The sequence below is a fragment of the Hypanus sabinus genome, unplaced genomic scaffold, assembly GCF_030144855.1.
Source record: "Hypanus sabinus isolate sHypSab1 unplaced genomic scaffold, sHypSab1.hap1 scaffold_870, whole genome shotgun sequence".
Taxonomy (NCBI): domain Eukaryota; kingdom Metazoa; phylum Chordata; class Chondrichthyes; order Myliobatiformes; family Dasyatidae; genus Hypanus; species Hypanus sabinus.
This window is the reverse complement of record NW_026781722.1, coordinates 119832-143805: the sequence shown is the minus strand read 5'-3', so window position 1 is coordinate 143805 and position 23974 is coordinate 119832. Positions and strand designations below refer to the sequence as shown.

Here is a 23974-nt window from a genome sequence, read left to right as displayed (position 1 = left end):
TCACTTTCCCCATCACCCTTCCTCCTATAGGATCTCTCTTCCCCATTCCCCTTCCTCCTGTGTGATCTCACTTCCGGATCCCTTTCCTCCTGTGGTATCTCTCTTCCCCATCCCGTTCCTCCTGACGGATAACTTTGCTCATCCCCCTTACTGTGGGATCTCTCTTCCCCATTCCCATCCGCCTGTGGGATTTCTCATCCCCATCACTCTTCTTCATGAGGGATCTCTCTTCCCCATCCCCTTTCTCCTCTTGGATCTCGATAACCCATCCCCTTCCTCCTGTGAGATCTCTCTTCCTCATTCCCATCCGTCTGTGGGATTTCCCATCCCCATCACTCTTCATGAGGGATCTCTCTTCCCCATCCCCTTTCTCCTCTTGGATCTCAATAACCCATCCCCTTCCTCCTGTGGGATATCTCTTCCCCATCCCCCTTTCTCCTGTGGGATCTCCTTTACCCATCCCCCTTCCTCCCATTGGATCTCCCTTCACCATCCGCCTTCCTCCTGTGGGGTCACTCCTTCCCATCCCCTTTCTCCCGTAGGATCTCTCTTTTCTATCCCCCTTCGATGTGTGGGAACTCTGTTCCCCATCCCACTTCCTCCTGTGGGAACTGTCTTCCCAATCCCCCTTCCTTCTGTGGGATTTCTCTTCCCCAGCCCCTTCCTCCTGTGGGATCTTCCATCCCCATCCGCCTTCCTCCTGTGGGAACTCTCCTTCCCATTCCCATTCCACCCGTAGGATCACTCTTTCCTATCCCCCTTCCTTGAGTGTGATCTCTCTTCCCCAAACCCTCAACACCTATGGGAGCTCTTCCCCATCCTCCTTCCTGCTGTGAGATATGTCTTCCCAGTCCCCCTTCCTCCTGTGGGATCACTTTTACAGATCCCCTTTCCTCCTGCAGGGTGTCTCTTTCCTATCCCCCTTCCACCTGTGGGATCTCTCTTCCCCATCCCCTTCATCCTGTGGGATATCTCTTCCCCATCCCTCTTCCTCCTGTTGGATCTCACTTCACCATTTACCTTCCTCCTGAGGGATCTCTTTTCGCGATCTCCATCCTCCTGTGGGATCTCTCTTCCCCATCCCCTTCATCCTGTGGGATATCTCTTCCCCATCCCCCTTCTTCCTGTGGGATATTTCTTCCCCATCCCCTACATCCTGTGGGATATCTCTTCCCCATCCCCCTTCTTCCTGTGGGATATCTCTTCCCCATCCACCTTCTTCCTGTGGGATATCTCTTCCCCATCCTCCTTCCTCGTGTAGAATCTCCTTTACCCATCCCCCTTCCTCCCAAGCGATTATTTTCCCTATACCCCTCCTCCTATAGGAAAACTCTTCCCCATCCCTCTTCCTCCTGTTGGATCTCACTTCACCATTCACCTTCCTCCTGAGGGATCTCTTTTCGCGATCTCCATCCTCCTGTGGGATATCTCTTCCCCTTTCTCCTTCTGCCTGTGGGATCTTTCATCCCCATCTCTTTCGTCCTGCGGAAGCTCTCTTTCCCATCCCCCTACCTCCAGTGGGATCTCACTGTCCCATTCTCCTTCCTCTTGTGGGATCTCTCTTCCCCATTACACTTCCTTCTGTGGGAATTCTCTTCCGGATCCCCTTCCTCCTGTGGTACCTCTCTTGCCCATCCCCCTACCTCCTGTTGGATCTCTCTTCCTGATTCTGCTTCCTACTGTGGGATCCATATTCCCCATCCACTTCCTCCTGCCGGAAATTTCTTCCCCCTCCCCCGTCCTCCTGTGCGATCTCTCTTCCACATCCCCCATCCTCCTGCGGGATCTCTGTTCCCCATCCCCCTTCCTCCTGTTGTATCTCCCTTCACCATACGCCTCCCTCCTGTGGGATCTCTCCTTCCCATTCCCTTTCTCCCATAGGATCTCTCTTTTCTATCCCCCTTCGACGTGTGGGAACTCTGTTCCCCATCCCTCTTCCTCCTGTGGGAACTGTCTTCCCCATCCCCCTTCCTTCTGTGGGATTTCTCTTCCCCAGTCCCTTCCACCTGTGGGATCTCGCATCCCGATCCGCCTTCCTCCTGTGGGATCTCTCCTTCCCATTCCCATTCCACCCGTAGGATCACTTTTTCCTATCCCCCTTCCTCGAGTGTGATCGCTCTTTCCCAAACCCCCAACACCTATGGGAGCTCTTCCCAATCCTCCTTCCAGCTGAGAGATACGTCTTCCCAGTCCCCCTTCCTCCTATGGGATCACTTTTCCAAATCCCCTTTCCTCCTGCAGGGTGTCTCTTTCCTATCCCCCTTCTTCCTGTGGGATCTCTCTTCCCCATCCCCTTCATCCTGTGGGATATCTCTTCCCCATCCTCCTTCCTCGTGTCGGATCTCCTTTACCCATCCCCCTTCCTCCCAAGCGATCATTTTCCCTACCCGCTTCCTCCTATAGGATCTCTCTTCCCCATTGCTCTTCCTCCAGTTGGATCTCACTTCACAATCCCGCTTCCTCCTGTGGGATCTCTCTTCCCCATCCCCCTTCCTCCTGAGGGATCTCTTTTCGCGATCTCCTTCCTCCTGTGGGATATCTCTTCCCCTTTCTCCTTCTGCCTGTGGGATCTCTCATCCCCATCTCTTTCGTCCTGTGGAATCTCTCTTTCCCATCCCCCAACCGCCAGTGGAATCTCATTTTCCCATTCTCCTTCCTCTTGTGGGATCTCTCTTCCCCATCTCACTTCCTTCTGTGGGAATTCTCTTCCGGATCCCCTTCCTCCTGTGGTACCTCTCTTTCTCATCCCCCTACCTCCTGTTGGATCTCTCTTCCTGAATCTGCTACCTACTGTGGGATCCATATTCCCCATCCACTTCCTCCTGCCGGAAATTTCTTCCCCATCCCCCGTCCTCCTGTGCGATCTCTCTTCCACATCCCCCATCCTCCTGCGGGATCTCTGTTCCCCATCCCCTTCCTCCTATGGGATAGCTCTTCCTTATCCCTTTACTCCTGTGGTATCTTTCTTCCGCATCCCCTTCCTCCGGTCGGATCACTTTCCCCATCACCCTTCCTCCTGTGTGACGTCTCTTCCCGATCCCTTTCCTCCTGTGGTATCTCTCTTCCCTATCCCCTTCCTCCTGTCGGATCATTTTCCTCATCCCCCTTACTGTGGGATCTCTCTTCCCCATTCCCATCCGCCTGTGGGATCTCTCATCCCCATCACTCTTCTTCATGAGGGATCTCTCTTCCCCATCCCTTTTCTCCTCTTGGATCTCAATAACCCATCCCCTTCCTCCTGTAGGATCTCTATTCTCATTCCCCTTCATCCTGTGGGATCTCTCTTCCCTGTCCCCCTTTCTCCTGCGGGATCTCTCTTCCCCATCCCCCTTCCTCCTGTTGGATCTCTCTTCCCCATTCCCCTTCCTCCTGTAGTATCTCTCTTCCCCATCCCCTTCCTCCTGTCAGATCTCTTTCCTCAGCCCACTTACTGTGGGATCTCTCTTCCCCATCCCCCTTCCTCCTGTGGGATCTCTCTTCCCCATCCCCCTTCCTCCTGTGTGATCTCTCTTCCGGATCCCTTTCACCTGTGCTATCTCTCTTCCCCATCCCCTTCCTCCTGTCGGATCTCTTTCCTCATCCCACTTACTGTGTGATCTCTCTTCCGGATCCCTTTCCTCCTGTGGTATCTCTCTTCCCCATCCCCTTCCTCCTGTAGGATCTCTTTCCTCATCCCCCTTACTGTGGGATCTCTCATCCCCATCACTCTTCTTCATGAGGGATCTCTCTTCCCCACCCCCTTTCTCCTCTTGGATCTCGATAACCCATCAACTTCCTCCTGTGGGATCTCTCTTCCCCATTCCCCTTCCTCGTGTGGGATCTCATTTCCCCATCCCCCATTCTCCTGTGGGATCTCTCTTCCCCAGCCCTCTTCCTCCTGTTGGATCTCCCTTCACCATCCGCCTTCCTCCTGTGGGGTCACTCCTTCCCATCCCCTTGTTCCCGTTGGATCTCTCTTCCTATCCCCCTTCAACCTGTGGGAACTCTGTTCCCCATCCCCCTTCCTCCTATAGGATCTCTCTTCCCCATCACTCTTCCTCCTGTTGTATCTCTCCTTCCCATTCCCATTCCTCCCGTAGGATCACTCTTTCCTAACCCCCTTCCTCGAGTGTGATCTCTCTTCCCCAAACCCCCAACACGTATGGGAGCTCTTCCCCATCCTCCTTCCTGCTGTGAGATAGGTCTTCCCAGTCCCCCTTGCTCCTATGAGATCACTTTTCCAAATCCCCTTTCCTCCTGCAGGATCTCTCTTTCCTATCCCCCTTCTTCCTGTGGGAACTCGGTTCCCCATCCCACTTCCTCCTGTGGGATCTCTCTTCCCCATAACCCCAAGCGCTGTGGCATCTCTTTTCCCCATCCCCCTTCCTCCTGTGGGATCTCTCTTCCCCATCCCCCTTCCTCCTGTGGGATACCTCTTCCCCATCCCCCTTTTTCCTGTGGGATATCTCTTCCCCATCCGCCTTCCTCCTATAGGATCTCTCTTCCCCATCCCTCTTCCTCCTGTTGCATCTCACTTCACCATCTGCCTTCCTCCTGTGGGATCTCACTTCCCCATTCACCTTCCTCCTGAGGGATCTCTTTTCGCAATCTCCTTCGACCTGTGGGATATCTCATCCCCTTTCTCCTTCTGCCTGTGGGATCTCTCATCCCCATCTCTTTCGTCCTGTGGAATCTCTCTTTCCCATCCCCCTACCTCCAGTGGCATCTCTCTTTCCCATTCTCCTTCCTCTTGTGGGATCTCTCATCCGCATCTCACTTCCTTCTGTGGGAATTCTCTTCCGGATCCCCTTCCTCCTGTGGTACCTCTCTTGCCCATCCCCCTACCTCCTGTTGGATCTCTCTTCCTGATTCTGCTTCCTACTGTGGGATCCATATTCCCCATCCACTTCCTCCTGCCGGAAATTTCTTCCCCAACCCACTTCCTCCTGTCGGATCACTTTCCACATCACCCGTTCTCCTATAGGATCTCTCTTTCCCATCCCCCTTCCTCCTGTGTGATATACCTTCCCGATCCCTTTCCTCCTGTGGTATCTCTCTACCCCATCCCCTTTCTCCTCTTGGATCTCATTCACCCATCCCCTTCCTCCTGTGGGATCTCCCTTTCCCATCCCCCATCCTCCTGTGGGATCTCTCATCCCCATCACTCTTCTTCATGAGGGATCGCCCCATCCCATTTCTCCTATTGGATCTCGATAACCCATCCCCTTCCTGCTGTGGGATCTCTCTTCCCCATCCCCCTTCCTCGTGTGGGATCTCCTTTACCCATCCCCCGTCCTCCTGTGGGATCTCTCTTCCCATTCCCCTTCCTCCTGTGGGATCTCTCTTCCCAATCTCCTGCCTCCTGTCGGATCACTTTCCCCATTCCCATTCTCCTGTGGGATCTCTCTTCCCCATCCCCTTCATCCTGTGGGATATCTCTTCCCCATCCTCCTTCCTCGTGTCGGATCTCCTTTACCCATCCCCCTTCCTCCCAAGCGATCATTTTCCCTACCCCCTTCCTCCTATAGGATCTCTCTTCCCCATTGCTCTTCCTCCAGTTGGATCTCACTTCACAATCCCGCTTCCTCCTGTGGGATCTCACTGCCCCATTCACCTTCCTCCTGAGGGATCTCTTTTCGCGATCTCCTTCCTCCTGTGGGATATCTCTTCCCCTTTCTCCTTCTGCCTGTGGGATCTCTCATCCCCATCTCTTTCGTCCTGTGGAATCTCTCTTTCCCATCCCCCAACCGCCAGTGGAATCTCATTTTCCCATTCTCCTTCCTCTTGTGGGATCTCTCTTCCCCATCTCACTTTCTTCTGTGGGAATTCTCTTCCGGATCCCCTTCCTCCTGTGGTACCTCTCTTTCTCATCCCCCTACCTCCTGTTGGATCTCTCTTCCTGAATCTGCTACCTACTGTGGGATCCATATTCCCCATCCACTTCCTCCTGCCGGAAATTTCTTCCCCATCCCCCGTCCTCCTGTGCGATCTCTCTTCCACATCCCCCATCCTCCTGCGGGATCTCTGTTCCCCATCCCCTTCCTCCTATGGGATAGCTCTTCCTTATCCCTTTACTCCTGTGGTATCTTTCTTCCGCATCCCCTTCCTCCGGTCGGATCACTTTCCCCATCACCCTTCCTCCTGTGTGACGTCTCTTCCCGATCCCTTTCCTCCTGTGGTATCCCTCTTCCCTATCCCCTTCCTCCTGTCGGATCATTTTCCTCATCCCCCTTACTGTGGGATCTCTCTTCCCCATTCACATCCGCCTGTGGGATCTCTCATCCCCATCACTCTTCTTCATGAGGGATCTCTCTTCCCCATCACTCTTCTTCATGAGGGATCTCTCTTCCCCATCACTCTTCTTCATGAGGGATCTCTCTTCCCCATCCCTTTTCTCCTCTTGGATCTCGATAACCCATCCCCTTCCTCCTGTGGGATCTCTATTCTCATTCCCCTTCATCCTGTGGGATCTCTCTTCCCCATCCCCCTTCTTCCTGTTGGATCTCTCTTCCCCATTCCCCTTCCTACTGAAGGATCTCTCTTCCCCATCCCCCTTCCTCCTGTGTGATCTCTCTTCCGGATCCCTTTCCTCCTGTGGGATCTCTCTTCCCCATCCCCCTTCCTCCTGTGTGATCTCTCTTCCGGATCCCTTTCACCTGTGGTATCTCTCTTCCCCATCCCCTTCCTCCTGTCGGATCTCTTTCCTCATCCCACTTACTGTGTGATCTCTCTTCCGGATCCCTTTCCTCCTGTGGTATCTCTCTTCCCCATCCCCTTCCTCCTGTAGGATCTCTTTCCTCATCCCCCTTACTGTGGGATCTCTCATCCCCATCACTCTTCTTCATGAGGGATCTCTCTTCCCCACCCCCTTTCTCCTCTTGGATCTCGATAACCCATCAACTTCCTCCTGTGGGATCTCTCTTCCCATTCCCCTTCCTCGTGTGGGATCTCATTTCCCCATCCCCCTTTCTCCTGTGGGATCTCTCTTCCCCATCTCTTTCGTCCTGTGGGATATCTCCTCCCCATCCCCCTTCTTCCTGTGGGATATCTCTTCCCCATCCTCCTTCCTCGTGTAGAATCTCCTTTACCCATCCCCCTTCCTCCCAAGTGATTATTTTCCCTATACCCCTCCTCCTATAGGAAAACTCTTCCCCATCCCTCTTCCTCCTGTTGGATCTCACTTCACCATTCACCTTCCTCCTGAGGGATCTCTTTTCGCGATCTCCATCCTCCTGTGGGATATCTCTTCCCCTTTCTCCTTCTGCCTGTGGGATCTCTCATCCCCATCTCTTTCGTCCTGCGGAAGCTCTCTTGCCCATCCCCCTACCTCCAGTGGGATCTCTTTTTCCCATTCTCCTTCCTCTTGTGGGATCTCTCTTCCCCATTTCACTTCCTTTTGTGGGAATTCTCTTCCGGATCCCCTTCCTCCTGTGGTACCTCTCTTACCCATCCCCCTACCTCCTGTTGGATCTCTCTTCCTGATTCTGCTTCCTACTGTGGGATCCATATTCCCCATCCACTTCCTCCTGCCGGAAATTTCTTCCCCATCCCCCGTCCTCCTGTGCGATCTCTCTTCCACATCCCCCATCCTCCTGCGGGAACTCTGTTCCCCATCCCCCTTCCTCCTTTGGGATATCTCTTCCCTATCCCTTTACTCCTGTGGTATCTTTCTTCCGCATCCCCTTCCTCCGGTCGGATCTCTTCCCCATCACCGTTCCTCCTATAGGATCTCTCTTTCCCATCCCCCTTTCTTCCTGTGGTATCTCTCTTCCCGATCCCCTCCCTCCTGTCGGATCATTTTCCTCATCCCCCTTACTGTGGGATCTCTCTTCCCCATTCCCATCCGCCTGTGGGATCTCTCATCCCCATCACTCTTCTTCATGAGGGATCTCTTCCCCATCCCCTTTCTCCTCTTGCATCTCGATAACCCATCCCCTTCCTCCTGTGGGATTTCGCCTCCCCATCCCCCTTCCTCCTGTGGGATCTCTCTTCCCCATCCCCCTTCCTCCTGTGGGATCTCTCTTCCCCATCCCCCTACCTCCTGTGGGATATCTCTTCCACATCCCCTTTCTTCCTGTGGGATCTCTCTTCACCATCCCCCTTCCTCCTGTGTGATCTCACTTCCGGATCCCTTTCCTCCTGTGGTATCTCTCTTCCCCATCCCGTTCCTCCTGACGGATAACTTTGCTCATCCCCCTTACTGTGGGATCTCTCTTACCCATTCCCATCCGCCTGTGGGATTTCTCATCCCCATCACTCTTCTTCATGAGGGATCTCTCTTCCCCATCCCCTTTCTCCTCTTGGATCTCGATAACCCATCCCCTTCCTCCTGTGGGATATCTCTTCCCCATCCCCCTTCCTCCTGTGGGATCTCCTTTACCCATTCCCGTTCCTCCCATTGGATCTCCCTTCACCATCCGCCTTCCTCCTGTGGGGTCACTCCTTCCCATCCCCTTTCTCCCGTAGGATCTCTCTTTTCTATCCCCCTTCGATGTGTGGGAACTCTGTTCCCCATCCCACTTCCTCCTGTGGGAACTGTCTTCCCAATCCCTCTTCCTTCTGTGGGATTTCTCTTCCCCAGCCCCTTCCTCCTGTGGGATCTTCCATCCCCATCCGCCTTCCTCCTGTGGGAACTCTCCTTCCTATTCCCATTCCTCCCGTAGGATCACTCTTTCCTATCCCCCTTCCTCGAGTGTGATCTCTATTCCCCAAACCCTCAACACCTATGGGAGCTCTTCCCCATCCTCCTTCCTGCTGTGAGATATGTCTTCCCAGTCCCCCTTCCTCCTGTGGGATCACTTTTACAAATCCACTTTCCTCCTGCAGGATGTCTCTTTCCTATCCCCCTTCCACCTGTGGGATATCTCTTCCACATCCCCCTTCTTCCTGTGGGATATCTCTTCCCCATCCCCCTTCTTCCTGTGGGATCTCTCTTCCCCATCCACCTTCGTCCTGTGGGATCTCTCTTCCCCATCCTCCTTCCTCGTGTTGAATCTCCTTTACCCATCCCCCTTCCTCCCAAGCGATTATTTTCCCTATAACCCTCCTCCTATAGGAAAACTCTTCCCCATCCCTCTTCCTCCTGTTGGATCTCACTTCACCATTTACCTTCCTCCTGAGGGATCTCTTTTCGTGATCTCCATCCTCCTGTGGGATCTCTCTTCCCCATCCCCTTCATCCTGTGGGATATCTCTTCCCCATCCCCCTTCTTCCTGTGGGATATTTCTTCCCCATCCCCTTCATCCTGTGGGATATCTCTTCCCCATCCCCCTTCTTCCTGTGGGATATTTCTTCCCCATCCCCTTCATCCTGTGGGATATCTCTTCCCCATCCCCCTTCTTCCTGTGGGATATCTCTTCCCCATCCACCTTCTTCCTGTGGGATATCTCTTCCCCATCCTCCTTCCTCGTGTAGAATCTCCTTTACCCATCCCCCTTCCTCCCAAGCGATTATTTTCCCTATACCCCTCCTCCTATAGGAAAACTCTTCCCCATCCCTCTTCCTCCTGTTGGATCTCACTTCACCATTCACCTTCCTCCTGAGGGATCTCTTTTCGCGATCTCCATCCTCCTGTGGGATCTCTCATCCCCATCTCTTTCGTCCTGCGGAAGCTCTCTTTCCCATCCCCCTACCTCCAGTGGGATCTCTTTTTCCCATTCTCCTTCCTCTTGTGGGATCTCTCTTCCCCATTTCACTTCCTTTTGTGGGAATTCTCTTCCGGATCCCCTTCCTCCTGTGGTACCACTCTTACCCATCCCCCTACCTCCTGTTGGATCTCTCTTCCTGATTCTGCTTCCTACTGTGGGATCCATATTCCCCATCCACTTCCTCCTGCCGGAAATTTCTTCCCCATCCCCCGTCCTCCTGTGCGATCTCTCTTCCACATCCCCCATCCTCCTGCGGGATCTCTGTTCCCCATCCCCCTTCCTCCTTTGGGATATCTCTTCCCTATCCCTTTACTCCTGTGGTATCTTTCTTCCGCATCCCCTTCCTCCGGTCGGATCACTTCCCCCATCACCCTTCCTCCTATAGGATCTCTCTTTCCCATCCCCCTTCCTCCTGTGTGATCTCTCTTCCCGATCCCTTTCCACCTGTGGTATCTCTCTTCCCTATCCCCTCCCTCCTGTCGGATCATTTTCCTCATCCCCCTTACTGTGGGATCTCTCTTCCCCATTCCCATCCGCCTGTGGGATCTCTCATCCCCATCACTCTTCTTCATGAGGGATCTCCTCCCCATCCCCTTTCTCCTCTTGCATCTCGATAACCCATCCCCTTCCTCCTGTGGGATTTCGCCTCCCCATCCCCCTTCCTCCTGTGGGATCTCTCTTCCCCATCCCCCTTCCTCCTGTGGGATATCTCTTCCACATCCCCTTTCTTCCTGTGGGATCTCTCTTCCCCATCCCCCTTTTTCTGGTGGGATATCTCTTCCCCATCCCTCTTCTTCCTGTGGGATATCTCTTCCCCATCCCCCTTCCTCGTGTCGGATCTCCTTTACCCATCCCCCTTCCTCCCAAGCGATCATTCTCCCTATCCCCCTTCCTCCTATAGGATCTCTCTTCCCCATCCCACTTCCTCCTGTTGTATCTCCCTTCACCATACGCCTCCCTCCTGTGGGATCTCTCCTTCCCATTCCCTTTCTCCCGTAGAATCTCTCTTTTCTATTCCCCTTCGACGTGTGGGAACTCTGTTCCCCATCCCTCTTCCTCCTGTGGGAACTGTCTTCCCCATCCCCCTTCCTTCTGTGGGATTTCTCTTCCCCAGTCCCTTCCACCTGTGGGATCTCGCATCCCGGTCCCCCTTCCTCCTATGGGATCACTTTTCCAAATCCCCTTTCCTCCTGCAGGGTGTCTCTTTCCTATCCCCCTTCCACCTGTGGGATCTCTCTTCCCCATCCCCTTCATCCTGTGGGATATCTCTTCCCCATCCTCCTTCCTCGTGTCGGATCTCCTTTACCCATCCCCCTTCCTCCCAAGCGATCATTTTCCCTACCCGCTTCCTCCTATAGGATCTCTCTTCCCCATTGCTCTTCCTCCAGTTGGATCTCACTTCACAATCCCGCTTCCTCCTGTGGGATCTCACTTCCCCATTCACCTTCCTCCTGAGGGATCTCTTTTCGCGATCTCCTTCCTCCTGTGGGATATCTCTTCCCCTTTCTCCTTCTGCCTGTGGGATCTCTCATCCCCATCTCTTTCGTCCTGTGGAATCTCTCTTTCCCATCCCCCAACCGCCAGTGGAATCTCATTTTCCCATTCTCCTTCCTCTTGTGGGATCTCTCTTCCCCATCTCACTTCCTTCTGTGGGAATTCTCTTCCGGATCCCCTTCCTCCAGTGGTACCTCTCTTTCTCATCCCCCTACCTCCTGTTGGATCTCTCTTCCTGAATCTGCTACCTACTGTGGGATCCATATTCCCCATCCACTTCCTCCTGCCGGAAATTTCTTCCCCATCCCCCGTCCTCCTGTGCGATCTCTCTTCCACATCCCCCATCCTCCTGCGGGATCTCTGTTCCCCATCCCCTTCCTCCTATGGGATAGCTCTTCCTTATCCCTTTACTCCTGTGGTATCTTTCTTCCGCATCCCTTCCTCCGGTCGGATCACTTTCCCCATCACCCTTCCTCCTGTGTGACCTCTCTTCCCGATCCCTTTCCTCCTGTGGTATCTCTCTTCCCTATCCCCTTCCTCCTGTCGGATCATTTTCCTCATCCCCCTTACTGTGGGATCTCTCTTCCCCATTCCCATCCGCCTGTGGGATCTCTCATCCCCATCACTCTTCTTCATGAGGGATCTCTCTTCCCCATCCCTTTTCTCCTCTTGGATCTCGATAACCCATCCCCTTCCTCCTGTGGGATCTCTATTCTCATTCCCCTTCATCCTGTGGGATCTCTCTTCCCTGTCCCCCTTTCTCCTGCGGGATCTCTCTTCCCCATCCCCCTTCCTCCTGTTGGATCTCTCTTCCCCATTCCCCTTCCTACTGAAGGATCTCTCTTCCCCATCCCCCTTCCTCCTGTGTGATCTCTCTTCCAGATCCCTTTCCTCCTGTAGTATCTCTCTTCCCCATCCCCTTCCTCCTGTCAGATCTCTTTCCTCATCCCACTTACTGTGGGATCTCTCATCCCCATCACTCTTCTTCATGAGGGATCTCTTCCCCATCCCCTTTCTCCTCTTGGATCTCGATAACCCATCAACTTCCTCCTGTGGGATCTCTCTTCCCCATTCCCCTTCCTCGTGTGGGATCTCATTTATCCACCCCCCTTCCTCCTGTGGGATCTCTCATCCCCATCCCCCTTCCTCATTTAGGAATTCTTTTCCCCATCCCCCTTTCTCCTGTGGGATCTCTCTTCCCCATCCCTCTTCCTCCTGTTGGATCTCCCTTCACCATCCGCCTTCCTCCTGTGGGGTCACTCCTTCCCATCCCCTTGTTCCCGTTGGATCTCTCTTTCTATCCCCCTTCAACCTGTGGGAACTCTGTTCCCCATCCCCCTTCCTCCTATAGGATCTCTCTTCCCCATCACTCTTCCTCCTGTTGTATCTCTCCTTCCCATTCCCATTCCTCCCGTAGGATCACTCTTTCCTAACCCCCTTCCTCGAGTGTGATCTCTCTTCCCCAAACCCCCAACACGTATGGGAGCTCTTCCCCATCCTCCTTCCTGCTGTGAGATAGGTCTTCCCAGTCCCCCTTGCTCCTATGAGATCACTTTTCCAAATCCCCTTTCCTCCTGCAGGATCTCTCTTTTCTATCCCCCTTCTTCCTGTGGAACTCGGTTCCCCATCCCACTTCCTCCTGTGGGATCTCTCTTCCCCATAACCCCAAGCGCAGTGGCATCTCTTTTCCCCATCCCCCTTCCTCCTGTGGGATCTCTCTTTCGTCCATCCACCTATGGGATCTCTCTTCCTGATTCAGCTTCCTACTCCAGGATCTCTCTTCTATATGCAAATCGTGCTCTAGAACCTCTCTTCCCCATCCCACTTCCTCCTGTGGGATCTCTCTACCCCATTCACCTTCCTCGTGTGGGATCTCTCTTCCCTATCCCCCTTCCACCTATGTGATCTCTCTACCCCATTCACCTTCCTCGTGTGGGATCTCTCTTCCCTATCCCCATTCCTCCTGTGGGATCTCTTTTCCCCAGCCCCTTTACTTCTGTGGGATCTCTCTTCCACATTGTCCTACCTCCTGTGGGATACCTCTTGCCTATCTCTTTTGTCCTGTGGGATACCTCTTGCCCATCTCTTTTGTCCTGTGGGATCTCTTCCCCATCCCCTTCCTCCTGTGGAATCCTATTTCCCCATTCTCTTCCTCCTGTGCCATCTCTCTTCCCCATCCCCTTCCTCCTGTGGGATCCCACGTCCCCATTCTTTTCCCCCTGTGGGATCTCTCTTCCCCATCCCCCTTCACCATGAGGTATCTCCCTTGCCCAGCCACGTTCCTCATTTGGGATCTCTCTTCCCTTTTCTCCTTCCTCCTGTGGGATCTCCCTTCCCCATCCGCCTTCCTCCTGTGGGATCTCTCCTTCCCATTCCCCTTCCTCCCGTAGGATCTCTCTTTCCTATCCCCATTCCTCATGTGGGATCTCTCTTCCCCATACCCCCAACTGCGGTGGGATCTAATTTCCCCATCCCACTTATTCCTGCGGGATCTCATTTCCTCATCCCCTCCTTCCTGCGGGATGTTTCTTCCACATACCCCTTCCTGCTGTGGGATCTCACTTCCCCATCCCCCTGTGGGATCTCTCTTCTCCCGCCCCTTTCTTCCTGTGGGTTCTCTCTTTCCCATTCTCCTTCTGTAGGATCTCTCTTTCCCATCCCCCTACCTCCGGTGGGATCTCTCTTCCCCATCTCCCTTCCTTCTGTGGGAATTCTCTTCCGGATCCCCTTCCTCCTGTGGTATCTCTCTTTCCCATCGCCCTAACTCCTGTTGGATCTCTCTTCCTGATTCTGCTTCCTACTGTGGGATCAATCATCCCCCCATTTCCTCCAGCCGGAAATTTCTTCCCCATCCCACTTACTCCTGAGGGATCTCTCTTCCTGTGGGATTTCTCTTCTCCAGCACCCTTCCTCCTGTGGGACAATAGATGCACAAGTAGACCATTCGGCCCTTCGAGCCTGCACCGTCATTTTGAGATCATGGCTGAGCATCTACTATCAATAACCGGTTCCTGCCTTGTCCCCGTATTCCTTGATTCCCCTATCCATAAGATACCTATCTAGCTCCTTCTTGAAAGCATCCAGAGAATTGGCCTCCACTACCATCCGAGGCAGTGCATTCCAGACCCCCACGACTCTCTGGGATAAGTTTTTCCTTAACTCTGTCCTAAATGACCTACCCCTTATTCTCAAACCATGCCCTCTGATACTGGACTCTCCCAACATCAGGAACATATTTCCTCCCTCTCTCTTGTCCAATCCATTAATAATCTTATATGTTTCAATGAGATCCCCTCTCAATCTCCTTAATTCCAGTGTGTACAAGCGCAGTCTCTCTAAACTCTCTGCGTAAGACAGTCCAGACATCCCAGGAATTAACCTCATGAATCTACGCTGCACTTCCTCTACAGCCAGGATGTCCTTCCTTAACCCTGGAGACCAAAACTGTACACTATACTCCAGGTGTGGTCTCACCAGGGCTCTGGACAAATGCAAGAGGATTTCCCTGCTCTTGCACTCAATTCCCTTTGTAATAAAGGCCAACATTCCATTAGCCTTCTTCACTGCCTGCTGTACTTGCCCATTCACCTTCAGTGATTGATGAACAAGGACTCCTAGATCTCTTTGTATTTCTCCCTTACCTAACTCTACACCGTTCAGATAATAATCTGCCTTCGTTCTTACTGTCAAAGTTGATAACCTCACACTTATTCAAATTAAACGTCATCTGCCAAGTATCTGCCCAATCACCCAGCCTATCCAAGTCACCCTGAATTCTCCTAACATCCTCATCACATGTCACACTGCCACCCAGCTTACTATCATCAGCAAAGTTGCTGATGTTATTCTCAATGCCTTCATCTAAATCGTTGATGTAAATTGTAAACAGCTGTGGTCCCAATACTGAGACCTGTGGCACCCCGCAAGTCACCACCTGCCATTCCGAGAAACACCCATTCACCACTACCCTTTGCTTTCTATCTGCCAACTAGTTTTCTATCCATGTCAATGTCTTCCCCCCGATGCCCTGAGCTTTGATTTTACCCACCAATCTCCTATGTGGGACCTTATCAAATGCCTTCTGAAAATCGAGGTACACTACATCCACTGGATCTCAGCCATCTAACTTCCTGGTTACATCCTCGAAAAACTCTCAACAGATTAGACAAGCATGATTTACCCTTGGTAAATCCATGCTGGCTCGGCCCAATCCTATCACTGCTATCTAGGTATGCCACTATTTTATCCTTAATAATCAACACTAGCATCTTCCCCACCACCGATGTCAGGCTGACAGGTTGATAGTTCTCTGTTTTCTCCCTCCCTTCTTTCTTAAAAAGTGGGATAACATTAGCCATTCTCCAATCCTCAGGAACTGATCCTGAATCTAAGGAACATTGGAAAATGATTACCAATCCATCCACAGTTTCCAGGGCCACCTCCTCTAGTCCCCTAGGATGCAGACCATCTGGACCTGGGGATTTGTCAGCCTTCAGTCCCATTAGTCTACTCATCACCGTTTCCTTCCTAATGTCAATCTGTTTCATTTCCCCTGTTACCCTATGTCCTTGGCCCAACCATACATCTGGGAGATTGCTTGTGTCTTCCTTAGTGAAAACAGATCTAAAGTACTCATTAAATTCTTCTGCCATTTCTCTGTTTCCCATAACAATTTCACCCAATTCATTATTCAAAGGCCCAAAATTGTTCTTAACTATCTTCTTTCTCTTCACATACCTAAAAAAGCTTTTGCTATCTTCCTTTATATTCCTGGCCAGCTTGTGTTCGTACCTCATTTTTTCTCCCCATATTGCCTTGTTAGTTAAGTTCTGTTGTTCCTTAAAAACTTTCCAATCATCTGTCCTCCCACTCACAGCTCTGTCATACTTCCTTTTTTTTAATGCTATGCAGTCACTGACTTCCTTTGTCAACCACTGTGGCCCCTTTCCCCCTTTGAATCCTTCCTTCTCTGGGGATGAACTGATTTTGCACCTTGTGCATTATTCCTGAGAATACCTGCCATTGCTGTTCCACTGTCTTTTCTGCTGGGCTATCCATCCAGTCAACTTTGGCCAGCTCCTCCCTCATGGCTCCATAGTTTCCCCTGTTCAACGGCAACACTGACACCTCCGAGCTGCCCTTCTCCTTCTCAAACTGCAGATAAAAACAGATCATGTTATGGTCTCTACCTCCCAATGGCTCCTTTACTTCAAGATCATTTATCAAATCCTGTTCAATACACAAGACTAAATCCAGAATAGCCTTGTCCCTGGTCGGCTCTCTTACAAGCTGTTCCAAGAATGCATCCCATAGGCACTCTACAAACTCCCTATCTTGGGGTCCAGCACCAACCTGTTTCTCCCAGTTCACCTGCATGTTGAATTTCCCCATCCCCCTTCTTCCTGTGGGATCTCCTTTTCCCCATCCATTTCCTCCTCTGGGATCTCTCTTCCCAATCCCCTTCCTCCTGTGGGATCGCTCTTCCCCTTTCTCCTTCTTAATGTGAGATCTCTCTTCCCCATTGCCTTCCTCCTATGGGACCTCTTCCCCATCCCCCTTCCTCCTGTGAGATCTCCCTTCCCCATCCCCCTTCCTCCAGTGGTATCTCCCTTCCCCATCCGCCTTCCTCCTGTGGGATCTCTCCTTCCCATTCCACTTCCTCCCGTACGATCTCTCTTTCATATCCCCTCCCTTCTGAGGGTTGTTTCTTCTGCATCCCCCTTCCTGCTGTGGGATCAGTCTCCTCAGTTCCCCCCTCCTCTTTTGGGATCTCTTTTCCCCATCCGCTTTCCGCCTGTCGGATCTCTCTTCCCGGTTCTCCTGTCAGATCTCTCTTCCGCATCCCCTTCCTCCTGTTGGATCTCACTTCCCCATTCCCCTGTCTTCAGAGGGATCTCTCTTCCCCATCCCGTTTCTCCTGTTGGATCTCTCTTCCCCATCCCCCTCCTCCTGTTGGGTCTCTCTTCTCCATCCCCTTCCTCCTGTTGGATCTCCCTTCCCCATCCCCCTCCTCCTGTGGGATCTCTCTTCCCCATTCCCCTGTCTTCAGTGGGATCTCTCTTTCCCATTCTCCTTCCTCTTGTGGGATCTCTCTTCCCCAGCTCCCTTCCTTCTGTGGGATATGTCTTCCAGATCCCTTTCCTCCTGTGATATCTGTCTATCACATCGCCCTGCCTCCTGTTGGATCTCTCTTCCTGATTCTGCTTCCTACTGTGGGATCACTCTTCCCCATCCACTTCCTCCAGCCGGAAATGTCTTCCCAATCCCACTTACTCCTGTGGGATCTCACTTCCCCATCACTTTTCCACGTGTGGGTCAACAGACAATAGGTGCAGAAGTAGACCATTCGGCCCTTCGAGCCTGCACCGCCATTTTGAGATCACGGAAGAGCATCTACTATCAATACCCGGTTCCTGCCTTGTCCCCGTATTCCTTGATTCCCCTATCCATAAGATACCTATCTAGCTCCTTCTTGAAAGCATCCAGAGAATTGGCCTCCAGTGCCTTCCGAGGCAGTGCATTCCAGACCCCCACAACTCTCTGGGAGAAGTTTTTCCTTAACTCTGTCCTAAATGACCTACCCCTTATTCTCAAACCATGCCCTCTGGTACTGGACTCTCCCAACATCAGGAACATATTTCCTGCCTCTATCTTGTCCATCCCTTAATAATCTTATATATTTCAATCAGATCCCCTCTTAATCTTCTTAATTCCAGTGTGTACAAGCGCAGTCTCTCTAAACTCTCTGCGTAAGACAGTCCAGACATCCCGGGAATTAACCTCGTGAATCTACGCTGCACTTCCTCTACAGCCAGGATGTCCTTCCTTAACCCTGGAGACCAAAACTGTACACAATACTCCAGCCTTCTTCACTGCCTGCTGCACTTGCTCATTCACCTTCAGTGACTGATGAACAAGGACTCCTAGATCTCTTTGTATTTCTCCAATACCCAACTCTACACCGTTCAGATAATAATCTGCCTTCCTGTTCTTACTCCCAAAGTGGATAACCTCACACTTATTCACATTAAACGTCATCTGCCAAGTATCTGCCCACTCACCCAGCCTATCCAAGTCACCCTGAATTCTCCTAACATCCTCATCACATGTCACACTGCCACCCAGCTTAGTATCATCAGCAAATTTGCTGATGTTATTCTCAATGCCTTCATCTAAATCGTTGATGTAATTTGTAAACAGCTGTGGTCCCAATACCGAGCCCTGTGGCACCTCACTAGTCACAACCTGCCATTCCGAGAAACACCCATTCACTGTTACCCTTTGCTTTCTATCTGCCAACCAGTTTTCTATCCATGTCAATGTCTTCCCCCCGATGCCCTGAGCTTTGATATGACCCACCAATCACCTATGTGGGTCCTTATCAAATCACTTCTGAAAAGTTCTGTTGTTCCTTAAAAACTTCCCAATCATCTGTCCTCCCACTCACCTTAGCTCTGTCATACTTCCTTTTTTTTAATGCTATGCAGTCTCAGACTTCCTTTGTCAACCACTGTGGCCCCTTTCCCCCGTTTGAATCCTTCCTTCTCTGGGGACGAACTGATTTTGCACCTTGTGCATTATTCCCAAGAATACCTGCCATTGCTGTTCCACGGTCTTTTCTGCTGGGATATCCGTCCAGTCAACTTTGGCCAGCTCCTCCCTCATGGCTCCATAGTTTCCCCTGTTCAACGGCAACACTGACACCTCCGAGCTGCCCTTATCCTTCTCAAACTGCAGATAAAAACAGATCATGTTATGGTCACTACCTCCTAATGGCTCCTTTACTTCAAGATCATTTATCAAATCCTGTTCATTACACAAGACTAAATCCAGAATAGCCTTGACCCTGGTCGGCTCTTGTACAAGCTGTTCCAAGAATGCATCCGGTAGGCACTCTACAAACTCCCTATCCTGGGGTCCAGCACCAAACTGTTTCTCCCAGTTCACCTACATGTTGAAATTCCACATCCCCCTTCTTCCTGTGGGATCTCTCTTCCCCAGCCCCCATCTTCCTGAGGGATCTCACTTCCCCATACCCCTTCCTCCTGTGGGATCTCTTTTTCCCATCCCCTTTCTCCTGTTGGATCTCTCTTCTTCATCCCCTTCCTTTGTGGGATTTCTCTTCCACATTCCCCTTCCTCCTGTGGGATCTCTTTTCCCCATTCTCATCCCTCCTGTGAGATCTCCCTTCCCCATCCGCCTTCCTCATGTGGGATCTCTCCTTCCCATTCCTCCCGCAGGATCTCTCTTTCCTTTTCCCCTCCCTCCTGTGGGATGTTTCTTCCTCATCCTCCTTCCAACTGTGGGATGTTCCCAATTCTCCTTCCTTCTGTCGGATCTCTCATCCCCATCCCCCTCCACCTGTGGGATCTCTCTCCCCCATCCCCCAGTGAGATCTCTCTTCCCCATCCCCTTCCTCCTGAGGGATCTCTCTACCGCATCCTCCTCTTGTGGTATCTCCCTTTCCCATCCCCTACCTCCCGTGGTATCTCCCTTTCCCATCCCCTACCTCCCGTGGTATCTCTCTTTCCCATCCCCTACCTCCCGTGGTATCTCCCTTTCCCATCCCCCTACCTCCCGTGGTATCTCCCTTTCCCATCCCCCTACCTCCCGTGGTATCTCCCTTTCCCATCCCCCTACCTCCCGTGGTATCTCCCTTTCCCATCCCCCTACCTCCCGTGGTATCTCCCTTTCCCATCCCCTACCTCCCGTGGTATCTCCCTTTCCCATCCCCCTACCTCCCGTGGTATCTCCCTTTCCCATCCCCCTACCTCCCGTGGTATCTCCCTTTCCCATCCCCCTACCTCCCGTGGTATCTCCCTTTCCCATCCCCTACCTCCCGTGGTATCTCCCTTTCCCATCCCCCTACCTCCCGTGGTATCTCTCTTTCCCATCCCCCTACCTCCTGTTGGATTTGTCTTCCTGGTTCTGCTTCCTATTGTGGGATCTCTCTTCCTCATCCAATTCCTCCTTCTGGAAATTTCTTCCCCATCCCTCTTCCCCCCGTGGAATCTCTCTTCCCCATCCCCTTTCCTCCTGTGGGATCTCTCTTTCCCATCCCCTTCCTCCTATGGGATCTCTCTTCCCCATTCTCTTCCTCCCGTGGAATCTCTTCCCCATCCCCTTCCTCCTGTGTGATCTCTGTTCCCGATCCCTTTCCTCCTGCGGTATCTCTCTTCCCCATCCCCCTTACTGTGGGATCTCTCTTCCCCATTCTCCTGTGGGATCTCTCATCCCCATCACTCTTCTTCCTGTGGGATCTCTTTTCCCCAACCCCTTCCTCCTCTGGGATCTCAATAATGCATCCCCTTCCTACTGTGTGATCTCTCTTTCCCATCGCCTTCCTCCTGCGGGACCTCTGCACCATCCCCCTTCCTCCTGTGGGATCTCTCTTCCCCATCCCCCTTCCTCCTGTGGGATCTCTCTTCCCCATCCACCTTCTTCCTGTGGGATCTCTCTTCCCCATCCCCCTTCCTCCTGTGGGATTTCTCTTCCCCATCCTTTTCCTCTTGTGTCTTTCCATCCATTCCCTCAGATGGGGCATCTTCCTCCATCTCCCATCGACATTTCCCGATTCACAAAGCTTCCTCACTGTGGGGCTATATCACCTTCATCCCTGCCCCTTCTGACACTCTGTGGTCAGTAACCCTTCTCTAGCCAACGGAGAACGAGACAGAATATGTGGAGTTCACAGGGTCACAGCAACAGACTAAATGACTGACATTGGGTGAATACCCTGGAACTGGGCAGTGAGGGACATTGACAGTGATGGGAACTCCGATCAGTGATTTACGGAAGGGTTCAATGTTTCCTGAAATATCCGTGTGAGAGAAATTCCCTCCGACACACGGTTTGTATCACTTTGTTCACCAATTTCTCTGTTTGTGTTTAGACTCGGGGGGAATGATCTGGGAAATTCAGGAGTGAAACTGGTGTCTGCGGCTCTGAGGAACCCGGAGTGTAAAATACAGAGACTGTGGTAAGTACCAGACTGTGGGAGATTGTGTTTACAGTCACTGGGTGTCTGACACTGAACATTAATGTGATCAGTAATTGTGTTACTGATAAACACTGGGGATTTGTACCGTCTCCTGTCTCTCTGTGTCCTTCACCCTCACTCTCTCTCATCTCCAGGCTGAACCAAGTCGGTCTCACAGATTCTGGGGCCGAGGATCTCGTCTCCGCTCTCAGTACAAACCCATCACTGACGGAGCTGGAGCTGAGTGATAATAAACTGGGAGATTCAGGAGTGAAACTGGTGTCTGCGGCTCTGAGGAACCCGGAGTGTAAAATACAGAAACTGTGGTAAGTACCAGACTGTGGGAGATTGTGTTTACAGTCACTGGGTGTCTGACACTGAACATTAATGTGATCAGTAATAGTGTTACTGATAAACACTGGGGATTTGTGCCGTCTCCTGTCTCTCTGTGTCCTTCACCCTCACTCTCTCTCATCTCCAGGCTGAGGGGTGTCGGTCTCACAGATTCTGGTGCCGAGGATCTCGTCTCCACTCTCAGTACAAACCCATCACTGACGGAGCTGAACCTGGGATACAACTCTCTGACAGACCGATCTGTCCCCGCTCTCCGCCGCCTCATACTGACCCTCCGGAGTCTGGAGTGGATCGGGTGAGTGTTTGTGTTAATGTTCAATGTGATAAAATGTCAGCGGATCCGCGGGTTTTCTGGTGATATTTGTCTGTGAGTGTTGTTGAAACATTAACCCCGGTCCCCTGTTACTGACACTGTTGTGTGATCTGTTTATTCCATCTTCATTCTCCCATCTGTTTCAGGCTGGGGTTGAATCGGTTCAGTGAGACCGGGGAGAAGGAACTGAGATCTCTGCAGGGAGTCAGACCCGGACTGAGAGTGTGGACCTGAATGTGTGAACATCCCCGCCCGCGGAATGGAGCCGATTCCCCCCTCCCCTTTAACTACCCCTCCCCTTTAACTACCCCTCCCCCACCCCTTTAACTACCCCTCCCCCTCCCCTTTAACTACCCCTCCCCCACCCCTTTAACTACCCCTCCCCCTCCCCTTTAACACTCCGCCCTCCCCTTTAACTACCCCTCCCCCTCCCCTTTAACTACCCCTCACCCTCTCCTTTAACTCCCCCTCCCCCTCCCCTTTAACTCCCGCCCTTACCTTTAATGGCCGCGCGCCGGGGCTGATTCCCAACGGTTTTAACGGAACTGGCTCCGGTCTCGAGCTCGGTGATCTCGGAAGCGCTCCCGCCGTGACGTATTTCCGCCCGCTGTCCGGCGGCGCCACTTCCGCCGGATGTGCGGGTCCGAGACTCTCCCGCGTGCCACCCCGGGGAATTCCCCGGACGGGAGGAGCCCGGGGGGCCGGGGCTCAGTCTGGGACACCGGTGTCCCGGGAGAGAATCCTTTTGCCCCCTCTGCTGAGGACGGGGCATTCGGCTGTCCGGCCGATAGAATGGTGTTAAATTGACAAATACCTCGGCAATGACCCTGGATCCGCAGCGATCCCGGACACGGCCCCGGAGTGTGATTGGATGCAGAGTGACGGTGAGGAACGGGACTGATTAATCTACCGGTCACCCGTTGTCGCCGGTCAGTTAACTGTGAGTGACTGTGAGCGAGGACGGGGCATTCGGCTGTCTGGCCGATATAATGGTGTTAAATTGACAAATCCCTCGGTAATGACCCTGGATCCGCAGCGATCCCGGACACGGCCCCGGAGTGTGATTGGATGCAGAGTGACGGGGAGGAACGGGACTGATTAATCTACCGGTCACCCGTTGTCGCCGGTCAGTTAATTCTGTGTGACTGTGAGCGAGGACGGTGCATTCGGCTGTCCGGCCGATATAATGGTGTTAAATTGACAAATACCTCGGCAATGACCTTGGATCCGCAGCGATCCCGGACACGGCCCCGGAGTGTGATTGGATGCAGAGTGACGGGGAGGAACGGGACTGATTAATCTACCGGTCACCGGTTGTCGCCGGTCAGTTAATTCTGTGTGACTGTGAGCGAGGACGGGGCATTCGGCTGTCCGGCCGATATAATGGTGTTAAATTGACAAATACCTCGGCAATGGCCTTGGATCCGCAGCGATCCCGGACACGGCCCCGGAGTGTGATTGGATGCAGAGTGACGGGGAGGAACGGGACTGATTAATCTACCGGTCACCCGTTGTCGCCGGTCAGTTAATTCTGTGTGACTGTGAGTGAGTCGGGAACAGTGTGGCACCCACTTTCTGCGCAGGCGCGCCGGCTCACAAATACCCAGGGAGTAAATGCCAGCACCAGGAAGTTTGAATAAACTAGTCTGGAACAGATTTACCGACTGAGTGTCGTTGTCTCTAACTCTGTATGTAGTACATCGCTACAGCAGCTTATTTACTCTCGCAAGACAGCAGCTCACATACTGTTTAATTTGCATTTATCATGATGAAATCAATAAACCGCTGTAACTTCCTGCCTTGGTGTCTGACTTGAGTTTGTTTGAGGTTTCTGCTGCCCCCCGCACCCTGTGCACTGCAACAGTGGGACGGAGCTCCTCACACTGACACAGTAGTGTCTCAGCTCCAGGCTGAGGGAGGTCAGACTGGCAGAGTCTGGGTGCCCAGGATCTCGTCTAAAATTAACCCCGTTCATGGCTAACTATACCCCTCCTGTACCACGCAGACAGTTATTATCCTCCAGAATATCAGACGTGAGTCACTGAGGTCCCGAATACCAGACGGATGGAGGATGGAATACCGGCGTGAAACACAGAGTGAATCTCCATCCACTCCGTCCCATCACACACTCCCGGGGTCAGACACAGAGGGAATCTCCCTCCACACCGTCCCATCACACACTCCCGGGGTCAGGCACAGAGTGAATCT

At 52.5% G+C, this 23974-nt stretch overlaps 1 protein-coding gene and 1 long non-coding RNA gene across 3 annotated transcripts in view; one reads left to right on the top strand and one right to left on the bottom strand.

The window, feature by feature from the left end:
* Nucleotides 1-22386, bottom strand: part of LOC132390347 (uncharacterized) — a 36402-nt gene extending 14016 nt beyond the window's left edge. For both annotated transcript variants that reach the window (XR_009510875.1, XR_009510874.1), the window contains exons 1-3: nucleotides 22265-22386; nucleotides 18714-18851; nucleotides 16137-16274 (exon numbers count right to left, since the gene is read on the bottom strand). This is a non-coding gene — a long non-coding RNA (uncharacterized LOC132390347). The remainder of the gene's footprint in view (nucleotides 1-16136; nucleotides 16275-18713; nucleotides 18852-22264) is intronic.
* LOC132390346 (NACHT, LRR and PYD domains-containing protein 3-like) overlaps nucleotides 1-23564 on the top strand; it is a 31210-nt gene extending 7646 nt beyond the window's left edge. The window contains exons 4-7 of the mRNA XM_059962954.1: nucleotides 21013-21099; nucleotides 21255-21425; nucleotides 21581-21748; nucleotides 21913-23564. Coding sequence (XP_059818937.1) covers nucleotides 21013-21099; nucleotides 21255-21425; nucleotides 21581-21748; nucleotides 21913-22000 — 514 coding nt within the window. The 3' untranslated portion in view covers nucleotides 22001-23564. The remainder of the gene's footprint in view (nucleotides 1-21012; nucleotides 21100-21254; nucleotides 21426-21580; nucleotides 21749-21912) is intronic.
* The last annotated feature ends 410 nt before the right edge of the window (nucleotides 23565-23974 follow it).